Consider the following 20,555-nt stretch of genomic DNA (forward strand, 5'->3'; position numbering starts at 1 on the left):
AGACCGGGGACGTGAGCCCTATTTTAGGCATTCTGCTGTCGGGACAAGAAGACCTTTTACCTCCTAACTCCCTAAAGCCATTCCGCCCAGGCAGTTCCTACAGAAGGGTTTAAAACACCAAATAACTGCTACACAAAAGAGCAATCAGCGATGCCAGTCACAGGGCCCCGAAGGTCAGCAATCGGCTACTTGAAAAAGTCCATCTACAGAGGCAACACTTAAAGAGAATCTAGGAGACGTACATCCCGCCAGACATTAGAAGTTCTGCTTTGGTGCTTGGGAAGATCCATTCTCTTCAAGAGTTAGGCTGCTGCCTCTTACTGATAAAAGAAAATCATTTAGTTGCATTTTATCCGTCCTATGGGCCTGAGCTATTTCATCCATTAGGTATGGTTGATGAGCTTTTTAAGGGCCTACAAAAATATTCAAGAACTTGGAAAAAGACAATATAGCGGGTTCCACTGCATTAAAATTTTATGCAATATAAAATTGTTCAATGCAAGTGTTCAATTAGATGTCGACAGAAACTCATGCTACGTGGGACTGACACATACACACCACTACGTATAAAACAGATAACTAACACGGACCTACTGTAGAGCACAGAAAACTCTGCTCAATACTCTGTAATGGCCTATATGGGAAAAGAACCTAAAAAAGAGTGGATACATGTATATGTATAACTGATTCACTTTGCTGTACACCTAAAACTAACACAACACTGTAAATCAACTACACCCCAATAAAAATTTTAAAAAACTCATGTTACATCAATTATTATAATTAATATTTATAAAAACTACATTCTGAAGAAACCTGTAGGCTACCCTGGCTTACTGCCTAAGAATTCCTGAATATTCATGGCTGGAGAAACATAATAAATCATAAAGCCGGATCATTTAACCAATTGATTAAGTAGTCAATGACTTCCGAAAGCAAAATTATAAAAGCACTTTCAAGTATTTCCTCAGCCATCGTCGTTCATGTGGGGCGTGGATGCATCTTCCTAGGATTTGTGCAGGAGCCTCAGGACGCAGAAGCATCCGCCCCTGGGGAGGGCTGACTGGGTCCAAAGCCCAGTCAGCTGATCCTCAGGACAGGTCAACCAGTTTCCGCACTTCCATGGGCCCAGCCCGTTTTGTTTTCCTTTATCCTTCACTCATTCACTCTTTTTCATTCAACAAGTATTTCTTGTACAACTACTACACCTTTATTGAGAAACCCTATCACTTCAAATCCTTCAAAGAGGTGAAAGGACAACAAAATAGGAAAAGGCAATTCCTTATGTGTAATACTCTAGTCCTTAAATTTGTTCATCTTCCTCGATCATCCAGAGGTGAGAATAATTTGTGGCCTGTTGAATTCCCTTTTGACTCTTTGACTCCTTTTATTATTATAAGATCACTTCATCCCTTGTTGCAGGGAAAGAGCAGATAAAACTCAATTAAGATGAATCTTTCTCCCTTTGACCTCAACATAAACTGACGAGTAAGGACATTAAACTAACACCAAAGGCTGTATGACTTACGTTATCCATGACCCTTATTACCATGGAAAACTGGGATGAGACAGTGTTTCCTTCCTATCACTCTGGTTAGTTATCTCCCAGGGCTGAAGCTGTGCTGAGAGAGTCACCCCAGGGTCATGCAGCAGAAAGCTCGGGAAACGCAGAAAGTGCCTTACAGCGTGGGAACCGCAGGCACTGCTCCGCCGAGCCCCACCGAGACTGCTCTCATCCGACACAGACGCCTGTGACGAAAACAGACTGTCATGTCAGGACAGAGCACCTTTCCTCTCTCCATCGGCACCCAGGAAACACTGAAATGTAAGCTAAGGAAGAGTGACACATGCCAGGAACACATCCTGAAAAACACCACGATGGAAGACATGCAGGAAAGGCTCAAAACCACCTCCACAGGCAAAGGCTGTGCAGCAAAAAAACAGGGTCGTGCAAAAGTCCAAGTGAGAGAAGTTTCAGTTGCTATCAACCAACTGGCATGCAGTGGAACCTCCTTTAAATCTATGACTCTGAAAAATATTCCTTGCTAAGTAAAAACTTGTAAATCTAGATTTAAAACGAGCAGAGAGTTCAAATATCCTGGATTTTCTCATGGCATCCTCATAGTTGATGCTTAGAGAGTTACTCCAATATGAAGTGACTTTGTAAGAAAAATAGCATGTTGATTATAGCTCAATTATCTTATAATTCTTTAAGAATTGCTAACTAGAGAACAGAACATTTCATTAACTTGAAAATCCTATGTAATCAATCACTGAGGGTAAATGAGGGTAAATAGGCGCTTACAATACCATGAATGGAACTTTAATTTCCCCTATTTCTCCTTGAGGACACAGCGGGTTTGCTGGACCAGTTATACATCTAATTCAAAAGTGTGCGATCTGATGGAAGTTCAGAAAGTTATTAACAATCAGAGTGTGGCTACTTTGAATACTTAAGTTTCCTGCAGAGCATAAGTACCTGGTATTTAAAACTGGAAATTTCCAAGATAATATAACATAATGGATTAATATCTGTTAAGGTTACCAAAGCAATAAAAACCTATCTTTCTTTTTGCCAATAGATTAAGCAAATGTTGCCAATACTTTATTTCTGCCTAACAATCCTATACAAACACGTGTCTTCCCCAGCTACTGTCAACTGTCGGGAGAAACAAACCCCAGATCTGGCCAAAGGGGGCTGCAAGTGTAAGCTCCACATAAAGGGGTAATTCACCCCCAGAAGGGCTGCAAACAGGTTGAGTCCACCGCACTCAGAGCAGGTGTTCGGTGGGGGAGAGGCGTGCGTGTGTGCTGAGGGGCCGTGGCGGGGGGCGGTTAGGCAGGGCGTGGGGGGGTGGTGGGAATGGGCGGAGTGGGCAGAAGCGGGCAAGGGGTTGTGGGAAGCACACGCACCCGGTAACTCCCAGCCGGCCGGGCAGCGCCGTACATATAGGAGGGCTGGAGGATGAAAGCAAATGGCAGGTTTTTAAACCCTTGAAAAAACAGCAACAAGTAATAGTGACAAGGTAATTATGATGCTTTTGGTGATCATGACAGCCAAGTTATTGTACAACTGTTATAAGGAAAAGAAGTCCACAAAGGCACCATGCCTTCAATAACTCTGATAGATGGAAATCCACATTTACAAGGAAAATAAACATGAGATGATTTCTAACTTTAAAAATAGTGAACTTCCCCAGAACCTCTGAAATATGGCTATTTTCTGGGCCTCTCTTTTCAGGCACTCCTAGAAGAAAGGGTCGGGGAGCGAGACAGAATGGTGACAACGTCAACGACACCAGCAAGAGCCCAAACCCACGACTCAAAATCCCAGGTGAAGAAAGCACTTGGGGGTGTTAATACACAGGAACAGTGCGGCAGGAAGAGCCTGTTTGCTTCTATCAGAGGATCCCAGCGACAGTCTCCAAGATACAAAGGAGCTGTAGAGGGGCTGCAGCTACCCAGGGCTGGCACGTCTCTGGCACAGGGGAACCCACACCCGAACGGAGGCAGAGCCTGTGCGGGGTGTGCTGGAACACAAGGGCAGCTCGCTCGTGTGACCTGAGCCTCACCTCCAAAGAGCATCATAACCTGTTTACCGGCAGAGGCCACGGAGAGCCCAAGGCAGGGGGCCCACGAGCTGGTCGGGGAACATGCAGGAACAGGGATGAATCACTCAGCAACGCCAAGGAACACGACAATACAGGGAGATGGCAGTTCAACCTCCATAACGTGATGTGTTCTTGGAGCTCGGCCTCTGACCTCCTCCTACGAGAGCAGGACTCCTATACCTGGAGCTAAAAAGGCCAAGCACCTCGGGGACGGCCTTGTATAAACAGGAAACACAGCGGAGAACGCCGTTCTCCCCACTTTCCAAGACGGAGGAGTTAGATTATGCACAAAAGCCTTCCAAATTGCTTCCTGGATACATTTACAGGAGAAAAAATGTGTTTTTAAAAAACAAAGGAAACCCCAAATGGGGAACAATTGCTGGAAAAGGAGGAGAGACCCAAGAGACCAATTTTTTGGACTTGAGCTTTTGAAAGTATACATTTAATAGAGCCTCCTTTTTCCTAAACTCCTTTTTTAAAAAAATTATAAGGTCTTAAATTATTTTTGATTTGCTTTAAAAGGATGAGGAAAGTCTTAGCCAGTTAGTCAAGCCAATTGAAACATCTACTAAGCTTTGCTCTTTGGACTTCACATGGAAGAGGTTGAAGTATCCACGTCCATTTAATCAGCAATTCAAGTGACAACAGAAGGAAAGAAGAGGGAAGAATGATGTGAAAAGGAGGAGGACAGACCCGGTTTCCATTCTGGGCAGACACGGGTCTGGGAGCAAGGCCACGACTGAGAAGCCCGAAGTCGGAGCAGGAAAGTCCCTGTAATCAGAGAAAACGGGCCGGAGGGGAAAAAGGCTCACAGCTTTATTTCATCTCAAAGGCATCATCAATTCACACGAAACTGACTTCTGCAACAAGATGGGTAAAGGACATGCACTTGCAGGGAAGAGAGAATGAGGGGAAGGCAATAAGGCAGTCCAGTTAACTGACAGAACTATTACCTGGGACTAAATGAGGACTTGAGAGTCTACACACAGGCAAAAACAAGTTTCATTAATTTGAACTGATAGCAAGGTCAGTGGGATTTTGAAGGTCTCTCTAAAGCAAATTCTAATTTTTACAGTTTGGTGGGAAAAACTCAAAATCAGGAATTTGCAGAGATAGTAACCTCTATTCTACGTAATAAAATATTTCATTGGAGATGATCTTGGGCTTGGTTAGGTATTTACACAAAGCGCATGTGTTCAGGATTCACAGAAGACATGATCGATTCAGTGGGGCGCTTCTGAGACCAACCGTCTACACGAGGTTTCCGGGGAATACTACTACATAAATTAGCGGTTTCCCCAAACACAATGTCCTATCCACGTTAAAGGACCCTTGAAGAGGAGGCTAGCTGTTTCAGATTTCCATGTCAGCAGCATTCTACTGATTATGCAAACCCAGGGCAGCCCTTGAAGGGGATGAAGTAGTTCTGTTCGGGTAACTTGGTGGCACGTTAAGACATCTCCCCATCCTTTCGAGATCCCGTAACTTGTGCCTATCGTTCCTATGCCTCGGATCAGGTGCACCAGAATGACCTGAGGGGCAGGCAAGTGGAATCCTGGGGTGCGCAGGGAGAAAGTTTCTAATATTTTAACACAAACCCTGAAACTTGTTCCAGTGGTTGGGAGAATGCCCTGGGTAGAAGCCATTTTGTCAATTAATTTTGGTGAATAATTCACATCCAAGTATTAGATAACTAACACCATGTTCTATTTTACAGAAAGTATCTAAGCTTGGAAGTAAAGTTTTCTGAATGACGAAGTGCTCTTTTCAACAGCAAAATCTCCCACTGAATTAAGAAAATGCACACAATACACAAAAAACTCAAGGTGTCAAAACCCACCAATCCTTTGGTGCTTACAGTTGATTTTATATTGTCAGAGTTCACATACTAGGGGAAGGAAGGGTTGGAGTATTTATTATTATGGAGGGCAGCGGTGGGGGTTTGGGGCGTGGGCAAGCTGATGGAGAGAGGGAGAAGCTGCGGCAGTGTCTGGAACGCCCCCTTCCGCCCTCCCCACGCAGCAGGAGCAGAAAGTTGGGGGCGGGGCTGAGGCACGACAGGGGTGAGGACGACGGAAGGACTAGGGTTAGACTACTGTGGCTCTACCTGGCTAGTTTCTATTTATTTTCTTTTCCCCTACGTATTCTTTACGATTCAGTTGACATTCTTTGTTATGACACTTCCTGGCAAAATCAGTTTCTGCACTAGTGCGAGGGGCAGGGGGCGGGGGGGGGGGGGGTCTGTCTTCTGTTTTACAAGTAAATGCTTCCGGAGGACCTAACTCACCTGCTTGTCTCTGTGACTTCCCTACCTAAACTAGTTCCCTTATGTTTGCTGAGTGAATACAAATCTCACCTAGGTAGGATGAACAAGCCTTACCTATTAGGGCTCTTAAATAATTGAGAAATATTCGCCTATCAAGATTGGTGTATGTTCTTAAAGTACGGGAAGGAATGTTATTGTGTGGACGTTTGGATTTGATTTGATTTTCATTCCAAGTCTATTCCGTCCTTGTGAAATTGCCCCAAGTATGCATGTACCCTGCAAAGTAATTCTGCTTTCAAGAATTCTCAAGGGAAGAATTTCAGGGCTTTCTTCTTTCCCTTTTGATTAATTCCAACTACTACACAGCCACATACCTTCTTTCACCGTGCCTAACTCAACCCCACAATCTGCATTCAAACATTTGAATCTGAATTCAAATGCAAGAGAGTGGGCTAAATCCGAATTAAATATATCATGTTAATTACCACCCCAAAATGGACTTTAACAGTTACCCAAAGGAAACTTCATAAAATAGACATTCAAAGAGAAAAGAGAGTGGAATTTACACATATGGGATTGCATGCTACAAAACCTGTAGTTTCTGCAGAGAGGATGTGAAAGATTTAAATGGAAACCAACCAAGGTGTCCTCTCTGGATGACGACAAAGTAGAGAATCTGCTGTCACCGCTGTAGCTGGAATTCTGAGCAGCAAAGAAGACAAGGTAAGTGATGAGCACTTCCCTCCTCTCCCCAAAGCACCACCCGGTCAAAAGGCAAATATGGAATGACACAACCAAACCAGTATTAGTACTCCAGGAACGCAGAGGCAGCTAGAGAACTGATACCCGCTACTACAGCAGAAAATCTTAACCACTAGGGGTTCTAAGCTGTGTTTTACTTTTCAGTGTTTATATCTCAGTGAGGTCGTGTGATTTAACTATTATCATTACTTAACTATTTATATTTAAATTTAGCTATTATTATCTGTAATTCCTTATTAAGTCTCATGATGGACCATCTATAACCTTAGTCTAGACTTTCCATATGACATCTCTTCTTAGGTAACTAAAATTCCATGTACTGCACGATTTTCACTCTTTCCTCAGCCCAGCACGTCTGAGGGCTGCAGCTCAGCCCCGAGGCTCCAGGGAGGAAACAAACACCATCAGTCTTGGCCATCTCCTTCCTGCCCACAGACTGGTACTTCTGACGTCTATGCAATTTCCCATTTCCCATCCAATTTTTCTCCAAGCCCATCCTTACACTGTTCCTGGAGTTTCCTGCTCCTATATAAGATGCTACATTAGAAGTACGTTACTTGGTCCTTCAATCATTATATGGGGTCACCCAAAAAGTTTGGGTTTTTGTGACCCGAACGAACTTTTTGGCCAACCCAGTATTTCTCGATTATTTATTAAATCAATTTTATATCCAATTTCACTCTGTGGTGAACAGTTTTATAATCAAGTTCTTTTGTATCTGATTTCTAGAGGCATTACTTACTCTAAACTAAATCATAAGGCACACTTCTACCGTTTCAACGTAAAAATCAAAGATTAAACTATATGGAGATATGTACGACGTAAAGCTTGATGCCACCTTGTATGGTCACAAACATGCTGGCAACTACATGTTTGGGATGCTCTAGAGAAGGATGTAATATTGGGTAGAAGTTGGACTAAAGAACTTCTAAAGTAACTTCCAACTCTGAACTATGATTCTTTGTGATCGATATGGTGAAACTATGCATTTAGGGTGAAAAGTTACTAACTAGTCAATTTAAGCCCAACGAGCAGTGGGAAGCCATCAGAGCTCCTGTCCTATAAAGCCAGCACTAAACAGCCCTCAGGGATGCTGAGCACAGGAAGCAAAACTGTCAACATCCTATAAGAGCTGAATGGATGTCGCTTGCTTCTGTCCCCGGAGTGCTGTATGACCTTAAAGAAAAACATGACAGAGCTTGAGAAAGTCCAAAGGCTGTCAGTGCAAAAGGCAACATAGATAGGAAGACACAGCCTTTAAACTGGGAAGATTTTTTAGTTTGGAATGAGAGAAGCTGAGCTGCAACACAAGTGTATGCAATCCTGCATAGGAACAAGAAGGTAAAACCTGACTGGCCAGTTTCAGAACGCTAAGGGGGTGTCCCGTTACCGCTTTGAACCCTGAAAACATAATTTAAACGTATATATGATATTGCTTAATATAATTACGGCAAATGAAAAGAAATACTGTTTTATACAGCTAGTAAAATGTATTCCTACAAGAAAATAAATGAAGCAAATGCAGGAACAGGAAGATTTTAGATAATTTAATGTATAAGAGATCTGCGGCAGGTCAAGAAACTGAATTAAAATGTATCTGGTTTAACCACCTGAAATCCCCAATGACTTCCTTGGTAAACCGAGACCTCCCCCACTTCTTACTGGCTGCCCTGCTATTGGTTCATTTCTTCTTCTCCCCCCCCCCCCCCACAGCATCCCTCAGCTCGTCTTCTGCTTCCTTCCCTGGAGCTATGAGTACTGCGAGCATCTCAGTGGTCAGCAAAACACAGGCTCTAGGGTATGTGTCGTTGAAATTACAAATGAGAGGGGTGGGCAACAGTGGAAATGTTGAATTTAAGTGTGTTTGAGAGTGGAATACGCTTCACGTGCACATTACACACGTACACCCAGGGCAATAAAATAATGAAGGAGCTAGTACCTAATTCGACCTTTTAATACCTAAGAGATTCCTTTCAATGTCGATCTCTTACCTTAACACTTAGAATGTTAGAAGACGAACAGTCTAACATTGCTAACCAACTGAAAAACATTAGCTTTCACTCTATCATGCACACACACACAGAACTACTGTAACAGAAAATAACCAAAGAAGCTAAATTTAGCGATATTTTAGAAAAGCTTTGCAGCAACCTGTTTGAATTTTGTGTCACGCAAATTTACTAACCCTGCCAGATCTTCTATTCAGGGACTGGGATCCGTATAATTCTCCATCATAACCATTTGTCTGTTTCAGCGAAGAAAAGGAGAAAAACGGACATCAGTATACAAAGGCAGACACAGGTACAGATGAGCAGGGAAGAATTAGCCGGGTACAAAGTGAGTTTTTGGAGTGGAGCGGATGGACATGGCCAGGGTAGCACACATCCCGGCAGGCCCCCCGCTGCCTCCACGCTCCTGATCTGCTCGACTACACCTCAGGAGAAACCAGCCCCGTCGGCGGATCACAGTGTCACTGTGACTACGGGGCACTCACTCGGGGACAGGAGGAAATGCCAAGTCCCCATGGAGTGAGGCGCGTGGGCCTGGGTGCACTTGATTTCCTCGGCAGTTTTTGGTTCCAGTTTTGTGCTGATGATGCGGGAATCCCAGCCTGTGAGGAGCCTGGATGTCAGGCAACGTGGGCTGATGACTTCCACCTGAGTCAATTCGTCTTGCGTTCTTGGTTCAGCATGAAGTCCTTAAAAACCACGGCTCATTATGAAGCTGTATTCAGAAGATTCAGAGAGAGCTTCTACTCAATTTATAATTAAATGCAAACGTTCATCATGGAAAAAATGTCTATCATGGCAGTACATCCTCTCTATCAGTTGTTCATTCATCCAGTCCTCCTACTTTATTTTTCAAAGTGAAATCTGAGCACATATTTTATGAGTTCATAATTTGTTCTCCAGAAAAAAAGAGAATGATTAAGTTAAGCATATGCTTGTCTTCCTTCTCTTCCCAATTCCCAGCCAAAGCTCGGGCTCTAGAACTGCTCTCATTCATCTATAAGGAAATTTCCGCTGATTGAAGATAAGAGCCGCCAAGTGTCAGGGACATGACCAGCTCCTGAGACAGAAAAAGGAGGAGCAGTCCCCACAACTGCTAAACATGGAAGGAGATGCCAGGGGATCATGGACCTGAGTCCAGATTCCAAGTAGAAGCTTTGTCATATGACTTTGGGCAAGTTAATTTAATCCACTGGAACCTCTCTACCTCCTTGGCTGTGAAAACGTGCATGGTAATAAATACTTTACAAGGCCATTGTGAGGATTAAAGCTGCTTAGAATGGGTGCCCAGATCAGTGCTGACTGTATGGTTAAGTGCTTGGTACCGAGGAAGGACAGGATACGTTTCCTTGTTAAAAGTTCGGGGGAGGGGAGACGGTTCAGCACGTATTATGCAGCTGTGACGTCTATGAAGAATACATATATGGATTTCCGGGCAGATTATAAATCCAGATTCATGAAACCCTGACTATAAAACTGTGTACTTACTTGTGTTACAATTCAAAAGCAAGTCTATTCGAAGTTTCTAAATGAAAAAGAGTATGTAGAAATCCTTCAAAATTAAAATTTAAAACTATGAGTATATTAAAACATTTCTGAAATAAATTTGCTAGTAAAAAAACCTTTGGAGATTGGCAGGAATTTTTATTCAGTCTAATTTCCTTTTTTTCTCTCTCGAGAGAAATAATCTTGCATGTCAAGGACTCGTCTATCTCAGACCTCAGTCTTATTCCTTTGATATCTGTTTAGAAGCTAGTTTCTGGAAAAAATTAATATTGAAGGCTAACGTCAATCAATTTTAGACGACTTTCCCCTTGCTAATAAATAAGGAAGAAAAATGTATTACATATATAAAGCCTCTGGCTTTCCACTGTTGCTTATAAAATACATACTGCTGTAGATGGATTTCTCCTTTTTGATCTTCTCATTCTCTCATTTAGCCTGCAGCGTAAAGCAGAGGGTGGGTGAAGGTTGGGAGAGCAAAGGCCCTCCTTCAGTTGTCCCTTTCTCTTCTGGCCTTCCACGAAAATGCAGGAAAAACCCTTCTTTTGAAGGCTTTGTGGAACCACACTTTTCTGTTGTAATGAAACTCTGTCATAGAGAACGTATCCCTACAACGTACTCCCAAATGTATAGACCTCACCAACAACATCTCTGTAGTGAGAAGTACTGTGACCTTCTTAAATAACACACCAACTTTCTCCTCTTGGGTAGTTTTTCTGTGTTGAATTCAGATGGGTGGAGCTGTTTTTAGTGGCATAAGAGGGTAATAAGGAGAGTTGAAAATTAACTGTAACAACATTAGAGTAAAAAGTCCACAGAAGGCATATATCACCTTCATCTTAAGTCAGGTCTCGGATGTTCACCCAGCTTTGTTCTACAGAATTGTTTTTCAACACTCCTCAGACCACCTGCATCCTGGTCACGGGGCGTGCTTCCCATCCCAGGACATCGGAATACCCGGAGGCCCGGGAATATGCATTTTAACAAGTTCCCCAGGTGAATCTTACATATAGTAACACTGAGAAGCACTGCTCTAAGACAGAACAAAATAAAGACATTCACCAATCAGCATTTTCTAAAAGAGGATAAGTCAGATATAAGAATAAGTGTCCCATCAAAACCTATTATTCTAATGGTAACGTGATTAGTCAGAATGCTAACGACTCCATGCAGTGCTGTCAAAGCATAACCAACTTCATGCGTGACCATGCAAAACGCAACTGTTATTATTTTCATGAATGGTTTTAGGTATTCTTTTACTGAGTCAAAAGACAGAGCACCTTCAAGGGCATTAGAGATGGGAAACAAAATAAGCAAGGCAAAATCACAGCTTTGAAGTGCAATCCTTGATGCACTCAATCTAGTTTTAAAGGGGAGGACAGCAGCCTCACCGGGAGACTCCGGGGACAAGCGTGCTGTGCCGATGTATGGTCCTGTTAATTGTCATCTTAAGGGTAAAAATATATTTTAAAAACCGGAGTTTGCTGGATATTTTTTCAATGCAATGGAATGAATGAAGCACAAAATCCTTTTGGAAAAAGTCCTTCAAGTGAAGAAGTGTATGATCTGCTATAATAATTTCAGTGCTGAGTCACTTTAATGCTGAGTGTGATTAATGCTGGTGAGATTACACTTTTCTTCCTTTTAGTGTAATTTAAGCTTACAGGTTTTCAGAAAGCATAAGGCGATCAAACTCTTCTAGATGGATGTAAGAAGGGAAATTCTGAATTTAAATCTAAAGGCTTCGTTTTTGTTACTGGATTTGGGGTCTTTCTCAAAGAGCACTTTCTGGCCAAAGAGCCATCTGGGACATTTAATTTGAAAGGATACAGATTAGAAAATAATCAATTTTTCATTAGATAAAATGACTTTAAATTCAATCTTTTAAAGGAAATGTAGAGGCTTGGGAATTCTTGATCTGATTTGAGTTCCCTGAAGAAGACCCATCCTTCCCATCTGGTGTCTGCAGCTGCTACCCCAAAGCCTGGCAGACAGCGGTGCTCACAGGCCGCCGGGTGCGGGAGATGGTCAAGCACCCACACCTGGGTTCCAGACCCACCCATGAGGGTCAGAGCTGTACCCAGGAGGCTCTGGGAAGAAGAGAGCTCACTGTGGTGTGTGCACCTGCCCTCCGGCCCTCAGTCCCCAGGTAAGAACAGGTGCGTGGCATGTGTGTCTTTTAAAACAAAGGTGTACAAATGCTCATGAGATTAGTGGAAACGCCACAGGTTATTATCTCCCACGCAACACTATTAGGATCAGGCCACATGTTCATCTCACCCAAGCGTAGGGACCCCCGTACTCCAAGTCAGGCTGCGACTGTCAGAGGTGGGATGGAAGAGAAAAACAACACAAAAGAGTTGCCCAAAATCAATTAAAAAGCTACCTAAGGCATAACACAAACATAAAACAAAAAACAGGCAATCTTGAAAATCTTAATGAAATTCAACTATTTTCATGACTTCTAGGATCTCGTATGTATTTACAAACGCCATTACATTAGCATTACCATAAAATCCATTAGCATTAAATGAAACTTCCGTGGCAGCTGGTGCCCTAATTCATGGAATCTGAAGCAGTCTGAGCAATCCTTTCTCCTCCTCTACCTAAACCATTCTATTTACATTAGGCAAAAGGTCAACAGATGTGTCACTCTCAATTTTTAAGTAGAGAAAATTAAGTACTTATGATATCTAAATCTAGGTTTTCTGAGAATGTCCATACAAACGCTAGAAAAAAAAATTTCTTCCATTTTTAAGGGTTTATCATCACTGTCAGTGGAGTGAAGAAGGCCTGTATTTTGAGAAAGTCAAGAGATAAAAGATGGGGTCTTTGGGCTTCCCTGGTGGCGCAGTGGTTGAGAGTCTGCCTGCCGATGCAGGGGACGCGGGTTCGTGCCCCGGTCCAGGAAGATCCCACATGCCGCGGAGCGGCTGGGCCCGTGAGCCATGGCCGCTGAGCCTGCGCGTCCGGAGCCTGTGCTCCGCAACGGGAGAGGCCACAACAGTGAGAGGCCCGCGTACCGGGAAAAAAAAAAAAAAAAAGATAGGGTCTTTGAACTTTGCAAACGGAAGATTTCCAAATATTAAAATATGAAAAACAGTAGAAACTGGCCCTACGCATCGATGGCCTGAGATGAGCCCCCCTGGCGGGGGAGGCGCAGTGGGGAACCCTGCCCGCCCACCAACCAGGAGAGGCCACTTCCGGGCCCCCGACGGGCTTTGGGATTGATGCTGTCACAGCACCCTGGCCCTGAGCAGGCCCCCTCGCTGCTCTGGGCTTGTTCTGTGTCTGTAAAAATTAGAAGGTTTGACTCTTATCCCCAGGATCCAAGTTCTCAAGGTCTATGATTTTTAACGAGAGTTATTTCTTTAGATCAAGTGCGTCACAGGAAAGGGCGGGGGAGCACGCCACCCGGCTAGCGACGAAAACCCATCCACTGCTGACTTTCCACCTTCCCCCCGTCTCTTACTTAGCACCCTAATTGTGGAGCTCCTCCATAAACTTTTATATCCTAAAACAAATAGGCTTGTATCTTGGCAAAGAATGGTGTCCAGCACAGAAATTTAGCTCATTTCTGGTTAAAATCGTTGAAAATGAAATAAATGCTATAAACACCCAAACAACCACTAATAATACAATAGTTTTAAGCTTTTTGGGATCAGCTCTGAGAATCTTAAGAAAGTGACAGATTATTTTCCCAGAAAAATGCAAGTACAAACAAAATCTTGAATACAATTTCAAGGAGGATCGCAGATGGAAAATACTATTTTATTTTATTTTATTTATTTATTTTTTTGCGGTACGCGGGCCTCTCACTGCTGTGGCCTCTCTCGTTGCGGAGCACGGGCTCCGGACGCGCAGGCTCAGCGGCCATGGCTCACGGGCCCAGCCGCTCCGCGGCATGTGGGGTCTTCCCGGACCGGGGCACAAACCCATGTCCCCTGCATCGGCAGGCGGACTCTCAACCACTGCGCCACCAGGGAAGCCCGGAAAATGCTGTTTTGAAAGAGAGTTTGGGTTCTTTCTGCATCTCTCCTATTCTCCCTTGAGCCCAAAACAGTCAGGTTTTGCCCTCACTATTTCCATCAAAAGTGCCCTTGTCAAGCTCACCAACGTCCTGGCCAGTGGTCATGTGAGTCCTGTGCTCACATGATCACGCCCCTTCTCCTTGAAAAGGTATCTTCTTCATTTGGTTTCAGGGACCCGACCTTCTCCTGCACCTGCTGGACAGCTGTAATTTCTGACCCATGTCTACAGATTCTGCAAACTGAGTTTTGCATTGATAATGTTTAGGTTACATAAATCTTACTTCCTCTTGTGTGAATCATGTCAGAGGGTATGTGAGGAAGTTACAACTACATGGCTAAGGAGAAAGTTTCAAATAGCAAGGAAGCCCTTTAACTGACTTCACCTGTGAACCGTAACTTTCTGGCAAAACCACGATGGACATGCCTTTGGCAGCTTCAGGCCAATGACAGTTGTTAACAGCAAAGCAACAGTGTACAGCCATCCTTCGGTATCTGCGGGGGGTTGGTTCCAGGACCCCCCCAGATACCAGAATCTGCAGATGCTCCAGTCCCTTATATAAAATGGCGTAGTATCTGCATATAACCTACGCACACCCTCCTGTACACATTCAGTCATCTCTAGATTACTTGTAACACCTAATACAACGTAAATGCTACATGAATAGTGTGGAATTTTCCCCTCTGAATATTTTTAATCCGTGATTGGTTGAATCATGCAGAACCTTGGGTATATGGAAGGCTGACTGTATCACCTTTATAGTTTATTGTTATAAACAGCTAAATTAAATGTACATTTGGTGCGTGTATAAGAAGGCTAGGAGTTACATCACGACTTAATTGCCACGGTGATTAAAAACAAGGCTTCTGCCCCATACAGTCCTTCCGTAAAATGGAGTGGCTGCGTCGAGACCGAATTATTACCAGCAGAGAGATGCAGCTTTAATCCAGGGGTAAACTAACCTGACACGCTCAGATTAATTCACTGACTTAAAGGACTAAGCAAAACACGTTTTTCTCTACTTCACTTCCCAAAGCATGCCTTGTTTTCAAGTATAATTATGAAGATTTTTGGAATGTTTAAGGAAAAATGTGTATTTGTGTTTCTCAACCATCAGGCTGTCAGTGATGAAGAGATTTCATTATAGCTGATGAAAGGAAAGGCTCCTGAGACCTCAGGCTGGACGGATTCAGTGTGCCCCGGTGTCCCACCGGCAGCCTACAGCGGCTTTCAAGGAGCTATGGGAAACGTCACTGAATAATAGTTCCTTTAACTTGTAGTTACTTCAACTGAGATTCCAATTTGCTGGGGAGCTTGTGCACTTCCATTAGGACAGAATGAGCCTTCGTGCTCCCCTTCACCACGCTAGCAATGAGGCAACTTACTCTAAATGGGGCAGTTTTGTGATGTGGACCAACACGAAGAAAGGAGGACTTCCACTCTGGGGAGAAAGACACAACAAAACTGCTTACGCTTATCACTAATCTCTCTACATCACAAAGAGACATCCCACCATTGAACAGAGGCTACAGGGATAATGAACAAGAACTTCGAACGCAGGGATGGAAGGGCCAGGAGCGTGGACACAGACTGTACCATGCAAACTCAACCATCTGGTTACTGACCCTCAGACTTCCGCGGCTACCCGCTGACACGCGATCATCTTCATCAGACGCCTAGTAAAAAGAAAGGATGAAAACAACCATGAGGCGATGATGTAACAGACACAGAGAAACCAGCGACCAGCTCTGAGGGAAGCGGCTGACCCGACACGTGGCGGGGGGCAGATCAGGCCCCTGTGAAAATCTCAGTGCACGTGAGCCTGGGTTTTCGCCAAAAGGGCTTTGTTTGTGCACCTCTGCTTAACAGAAGACTGTTTCTGGATAACACGACTTTAACTTCACTACAGTGATGCTGTTCACTTCGCTGGTAACCTACAAACATATAGCTTAATGCATATTACTCTGCAAATTATTCATGGGTATTTAATAGCGAAAAAAGCACTAAAACTGTCATGAAACTCAGAAAATTTTCAAACACTCACTCTCGACTCACCAAAGTCAGGTCACAATGCTAAAGGCTGAGTTCACAGTCTTTGTTTAGGTAACAGTATCAGTGTTAGTTAATTTCTTTCATAAGTATCATTAAGATATAGATATAGATACAGATCTATAGATAGGTGTATATACATACAGACAGATGGATAGAGAGACAATTTATGTATTTCAGCCATTAAAACTGCAAATCAGACTTCAGTCAAAACGCCGAGGTAACGAATGAACGCAGTACTAACCGACGTGTTTCTTCTGGATCTACGGGAGTAGCGCTCACTGTCTTCCTACCAAAGCAACGGAGGAAACAGCACAGAAAGGTTAGGGCAGACACAGGAGAAGGCTTAGATACTCCATAATACAGTATTTCTGATATAAATGTCAAACAAATATTTTCTTTGCTTTTGCTTAAAGGCTTCAATTAAACCACTGGGGGAAAATGTTTTCTTCTAAAAGTGGGTGGGGGGCTTAAGCACACAAAGAATCAGCATATTTCATTTTGGCTTTAAAAGCAAGTGCGTGTTGGGTGAAAAGCAGGGTCTTAATTTTTTCCGAATCGAATGTGGTCCATTTAAATCAGCCTACTTTTCTTCTTACGTTCAAAACCTTACTCACTTCTCTTCAGGAATTGGAAGAGAAATCACTTTCGTAAGAGATCCAATACGGATGCCACCCCATCTACCATATTTTGTGCATTCTAAGGTGCTCCATTTTGCATTTGGACGTCTCTGAAGTTGGGGCATATCTTATCATCAAAGTTGCTCACGATTATAATTAGCAACTTTCTGTTTCTTTCTCAGTGGTATATAGAACACTGACACATCTTTTAACTGTGTCTTACGACTTGATAAACGTACATCTCCCTGTGTCATATAAACTAGAATGATGGTTTACACATAACAGAGGTTGAAGTTAATAGTTTTTTAAATAGAGGAACTGTGTGCTCTTTATATGTCATCAACTGTTTTCTTTTATATTATACACAGATCTCTCAATGTTAGGTCATTTTATACTCCCTTAGATTATTTTATGTGTAAGGGACACCTAATAGGACAGTTCCATACTGGTCAGGTTCTCAAATGCTACAGGTACGTGATGATGTCCATGAGGCCAGTCAGCAAGGTGACAAGGACAGGAAGAGGTGGGGAGCACTCAGGTGGATGAATTCATGACAGGAGCCATGAAGCCGTGCTCCCTCGGGACCAGTGGACAGCTCTTGGAATCCCCCCTCTTCTAGAACCTCCCGCCAGGGGGCAAGATCTCCCCCTGGGAGGGTCGTAAGGACAGGGGTATCGTGAGGGGCGGGCCAGCTCTTAACCGACTAAGGAGGACAGCTAAGTCGTGCCAGGAAACAGGGTGAGAAGGTAAAGGAATTTTCTCACCAGAGGACAGTGGTTTCTCAGGCACAGCAGATGAGGTTGGGGCGGGGGGTACCCAGCAGCAAAGTATAGAGGTCGGAATGGGGTGACCGGGCAGCTGACTGCAATCGTGAGTGAAGGAATTGCAGCATCACGCGTCCCCCTGGATTCCAACTAGAGCTGGCTGGACCGGATGCTCATGGGAAGGTTCTCGCGCCGGGGCCACACGCCCAGCCTGAGTGTCCCCAGTGGGGAGTCCACTGCAGAGGAGATCGGGGTCCTGGTCGGGGTGGAGACCCTCACAAACGCTGGCCTGGAAGCTCCAGGAGTCAGCTGCTACTGAACAGACCTGACACCAGCCCTGGCCAGGGCACCTTCTAACCAGGCTTCACGTGGGATGTACACAACCAGGCCAGATGCAAGCACGCCCAGCAGGAAATCACTCAGTATCAAATTAGGGTGCAACAGGGATCTAGCCATGTAATTAAACTGTGGAAGAATCCAATTACAAACCATTTACGCTTTTCAAAATCAGATTCAAGGCCTACCATCCATTGCTCGATGTCGCCCCACTTTGTATCCAGCCCATAATATTTCTACAGACAGAAGGGAAAGAAAATTAGGCAAGAAGTGCAACGGTAATCGCACAGGACACTGTTCTGACATGCATTTCCAAACTGTTGCCAAGCCTCGGGGTCAAGGTAGCATGCCAAGGCAGAGCAGGGAAGCACATGGTCAGGCTCTGACCCCCACGCGGCCTGTGAGCCTGTGAAGACAGAGCCTCCCGACCCGCTCCCTCGGGGAAGACGAGAGAGCCCAGGACGAAGCAGTCCTGGGGCGAGGGGGTGGCCTCCGTAGAGACCAGGAATTCAAACTGAGCCCAGCAGCTTTCAAGCCCCTCTGTAAAGCTGTCCATGCCTTCGGAGCAGGTGTACTGCAGGAATAAAGCACGATTTAAGAGAAGCCAAAGCCATTCCCGTGCTGCTACAACAGGAAGGAGAACACCAGAGGAAAGGGGGAGAAATGGTGTGCTGCCCCTAGATTTCTAGTACACTTGCTCCAGCTATCTGATAGCCACGCTAAACTTAGGCCCTCGAGAATTTCTGGGCTGTGGACGTCTTTATAACATGCCACTGATGGCAAGATGACCAAGCAGGCTGTTGCAGAAGAGGTCTTGGCCCAGGGAAGAAAAGTTCTGCTTGGTGTTTTCTTTAGCCAACACCTCCATGGTTTCAGCTCGCCTGTCTAAACCGCAATGGCCCAAGTTAGAAACAGAAAAGCAGATTCAGGGTGGCTACTACTGCTACTAAATACAGCAATTCCAAATTCAGGTGGGAACCCAGGTAGACTCTCAAGTAATGGGGCTTTGCTGTCCTCCTCACTCTTCCCTCAATTTCTAATAAGAAAAGCAAGAAACAACCATCCAAACCTCCCTATCGTATGACACAGATGGGATTTTCCTCTTACACGTGAAAAGCTTATCATCAGAAGAAAAAAAGTGGATGCTAGAGTACACGACAATTTTTGAAATTGTTTTACAATGACCAAAACAGGCTGCTGCTATGTTTGGTTCAGTTTCCATTTATTTTGATGGGCGGCCAGATTTAGAATATATATATGGCTCTTTGATGGCCTTGCCCCTTTCTCCTAGAGGCGGCAGCAAGCAGAAAACTGGAAGAAGAAAAGCAGGAGGGAGAATTTAACAGTGCTTTAAAAAGTCAAACAATACAGAACCTTAATATCCGGAGCACATAAGCCAAATCTTTTTCTGTAAGTTCCTTTCCTTAGACTATAAATCGAGAAAGGAAATAAACGTAAACACTTCCTAAAGTCACGTTTTAACATCCGTTTGAGTGAAATGCAACGGCTTAAAGCTATTCTGCATTCAATTCATGTTAGCCCCACTCTCACTGTCAAATTCCAGATATGAAAATTTGATGCCATCAACCCTCCTTTATCTCACGGCTTAACTGCAAAGACAGAAAGAAAAAGTGGTTTTTAAAAAGGAGGGGGCCTACAGAAATTGACAAAAAGTAAATTCCAAAAGAAGTCTGTGTTATCCGATTTTCTATTTCCATATTTCCCTTTTTGGCCAATTCTATACCCATATCACATACTGCACTCTACCTATTGCTCTTTTTAGGACAAAGATAAGAATCAGTATTTACAGTCTTTCATCGAGTCCACAGGTGGCCTAATAAACAGCTGCTGTAACTCTACAGCTGCATCTCCACGCCATTCCATGGAGGGAGGACACCCCTGCCAACAGTAAGTGCGGTTATCGAGTAGTCCTGGTGTTAGCTGGCAGTGACAGCACGGCAAACTCTAGAAAGTGTAAGATATTGCACATGTAAACTGCTATGATTAGCCAGCGAGTCATGCAGAAGGAAGCAAAAGCCAGACGAACGCAGAAGTGCTCGACTTTCAGAAACAGCTTTGATTCCGCAGGAGAGAAACCGTGATGGATGCAGCCGATGGGCTGGAACAGAGCCTTACTGCTTCCTTTTCCGTTTCCTGAGTCTCCGTGACAAGGAAAGCCTTCCCTTCCCTTGGACACATCTTTATGATAAAAATGTGTATCTGTTTTCCCATGGAGGGCTTCCTGTGCTCCCTCTAGCTGTATTTGTATACAAATGACCATTCTGACGAAGTTCTAAGGGCGTATCCCTGGTGAGTTGGTGAAAGGAAAATAATCTTGATGCAGCACCAGATGGGAATGAATCAAAGTGGAAATGACCAGATAGGAGTCCCTTGTCTAGGTTTTAGGCAGTTATGTCCTGCTCTATCAGATACTGTGATGGTTCCCAGCCTTGTCTTTTTGTTTGTTTTTTTTCGCGGTACGAGGGCCTCTCACTGTTGTGGCCTCTCCCGTTGCGCAGCACAGGCTCCGGATGCGCAGGCTCAGCGGCCATGGCTCACGGGCCCAGCCGCTCCGCGGCATGTGGGATCCTCCCGGACCGGGGCAC

The 20,555-nt window shown here is 44.2% G+C and overlaps 1 protein-coding gene across 17 annotated transcripts in view; it reads right to left on the bottom strand.

Moving 5' to 3' along the window:
• LRRFIP1 (LRR binding FLII interacting protein 1) overlaps positions 1-20,555 on the bottom strand; it is a 142,103-nt gene that overhangs the window by 39,149 nt on the left and 82,399 nt on the right. For 7 of the 17 annotated variants that reach the window (XM_082657633.1, XM_082657629.1, XM_082657641.1 and 4 more), the window contains 9 exons: positions 18,138-18,185; positions 16,474-16,518; positions 15,806-15,856; positions 12,432-12,470; positions 8,825-8,884; positions 6,517-6,579; positions 4,305-4,382; positions 2,914-2,958; positions 1,684-1,749 (listed from right to left, as the gene is read on the bottom strand). The exons of 5 other annotated variants lie outside the window; for them this stretch is intronic. In XM_082657633.1, the coding sequence (XP_082513759.1) occupies positions 1,684-1,749; positions 2,914-2,958; positions 4,305-4,382; positions 6,517-6,579; positions 8,825-8,884; positions 12,432-12,470; positions 15,806-15,856; positions 16,474-16,518; positions 18,138-18,185 (495 nt within the window). The remainder of the gene's footprint in view (positions 1-1,683; positions 1,750-2,913; positions 2,959-4,304; positions 4,383-6,516; positions 6,580-8,824; positions 8,885-12,431; positions 12,471-15,805; positions 15,857-16,473; positions 16,519-18,137; positions 18,186-20,555) is intronic. 5 more of the 17 variants (XM_082657636.1, XM_082657639.1, XM_082657640.1 and 2 more) reach the window with 3 other exon arrangements.

Source organism: Grampus griseus, assembly GCF_964374135.1.
Source record: "Grampus griseus genome assembly, chromosome: 7".
NCBI classification, from domain to species: domain Eukaryota; kingdom Metazoa; phylum Chordata; class Mammalia; order Artiodactyla; family Delphinidae; genus Grampus; species Grampus griseus.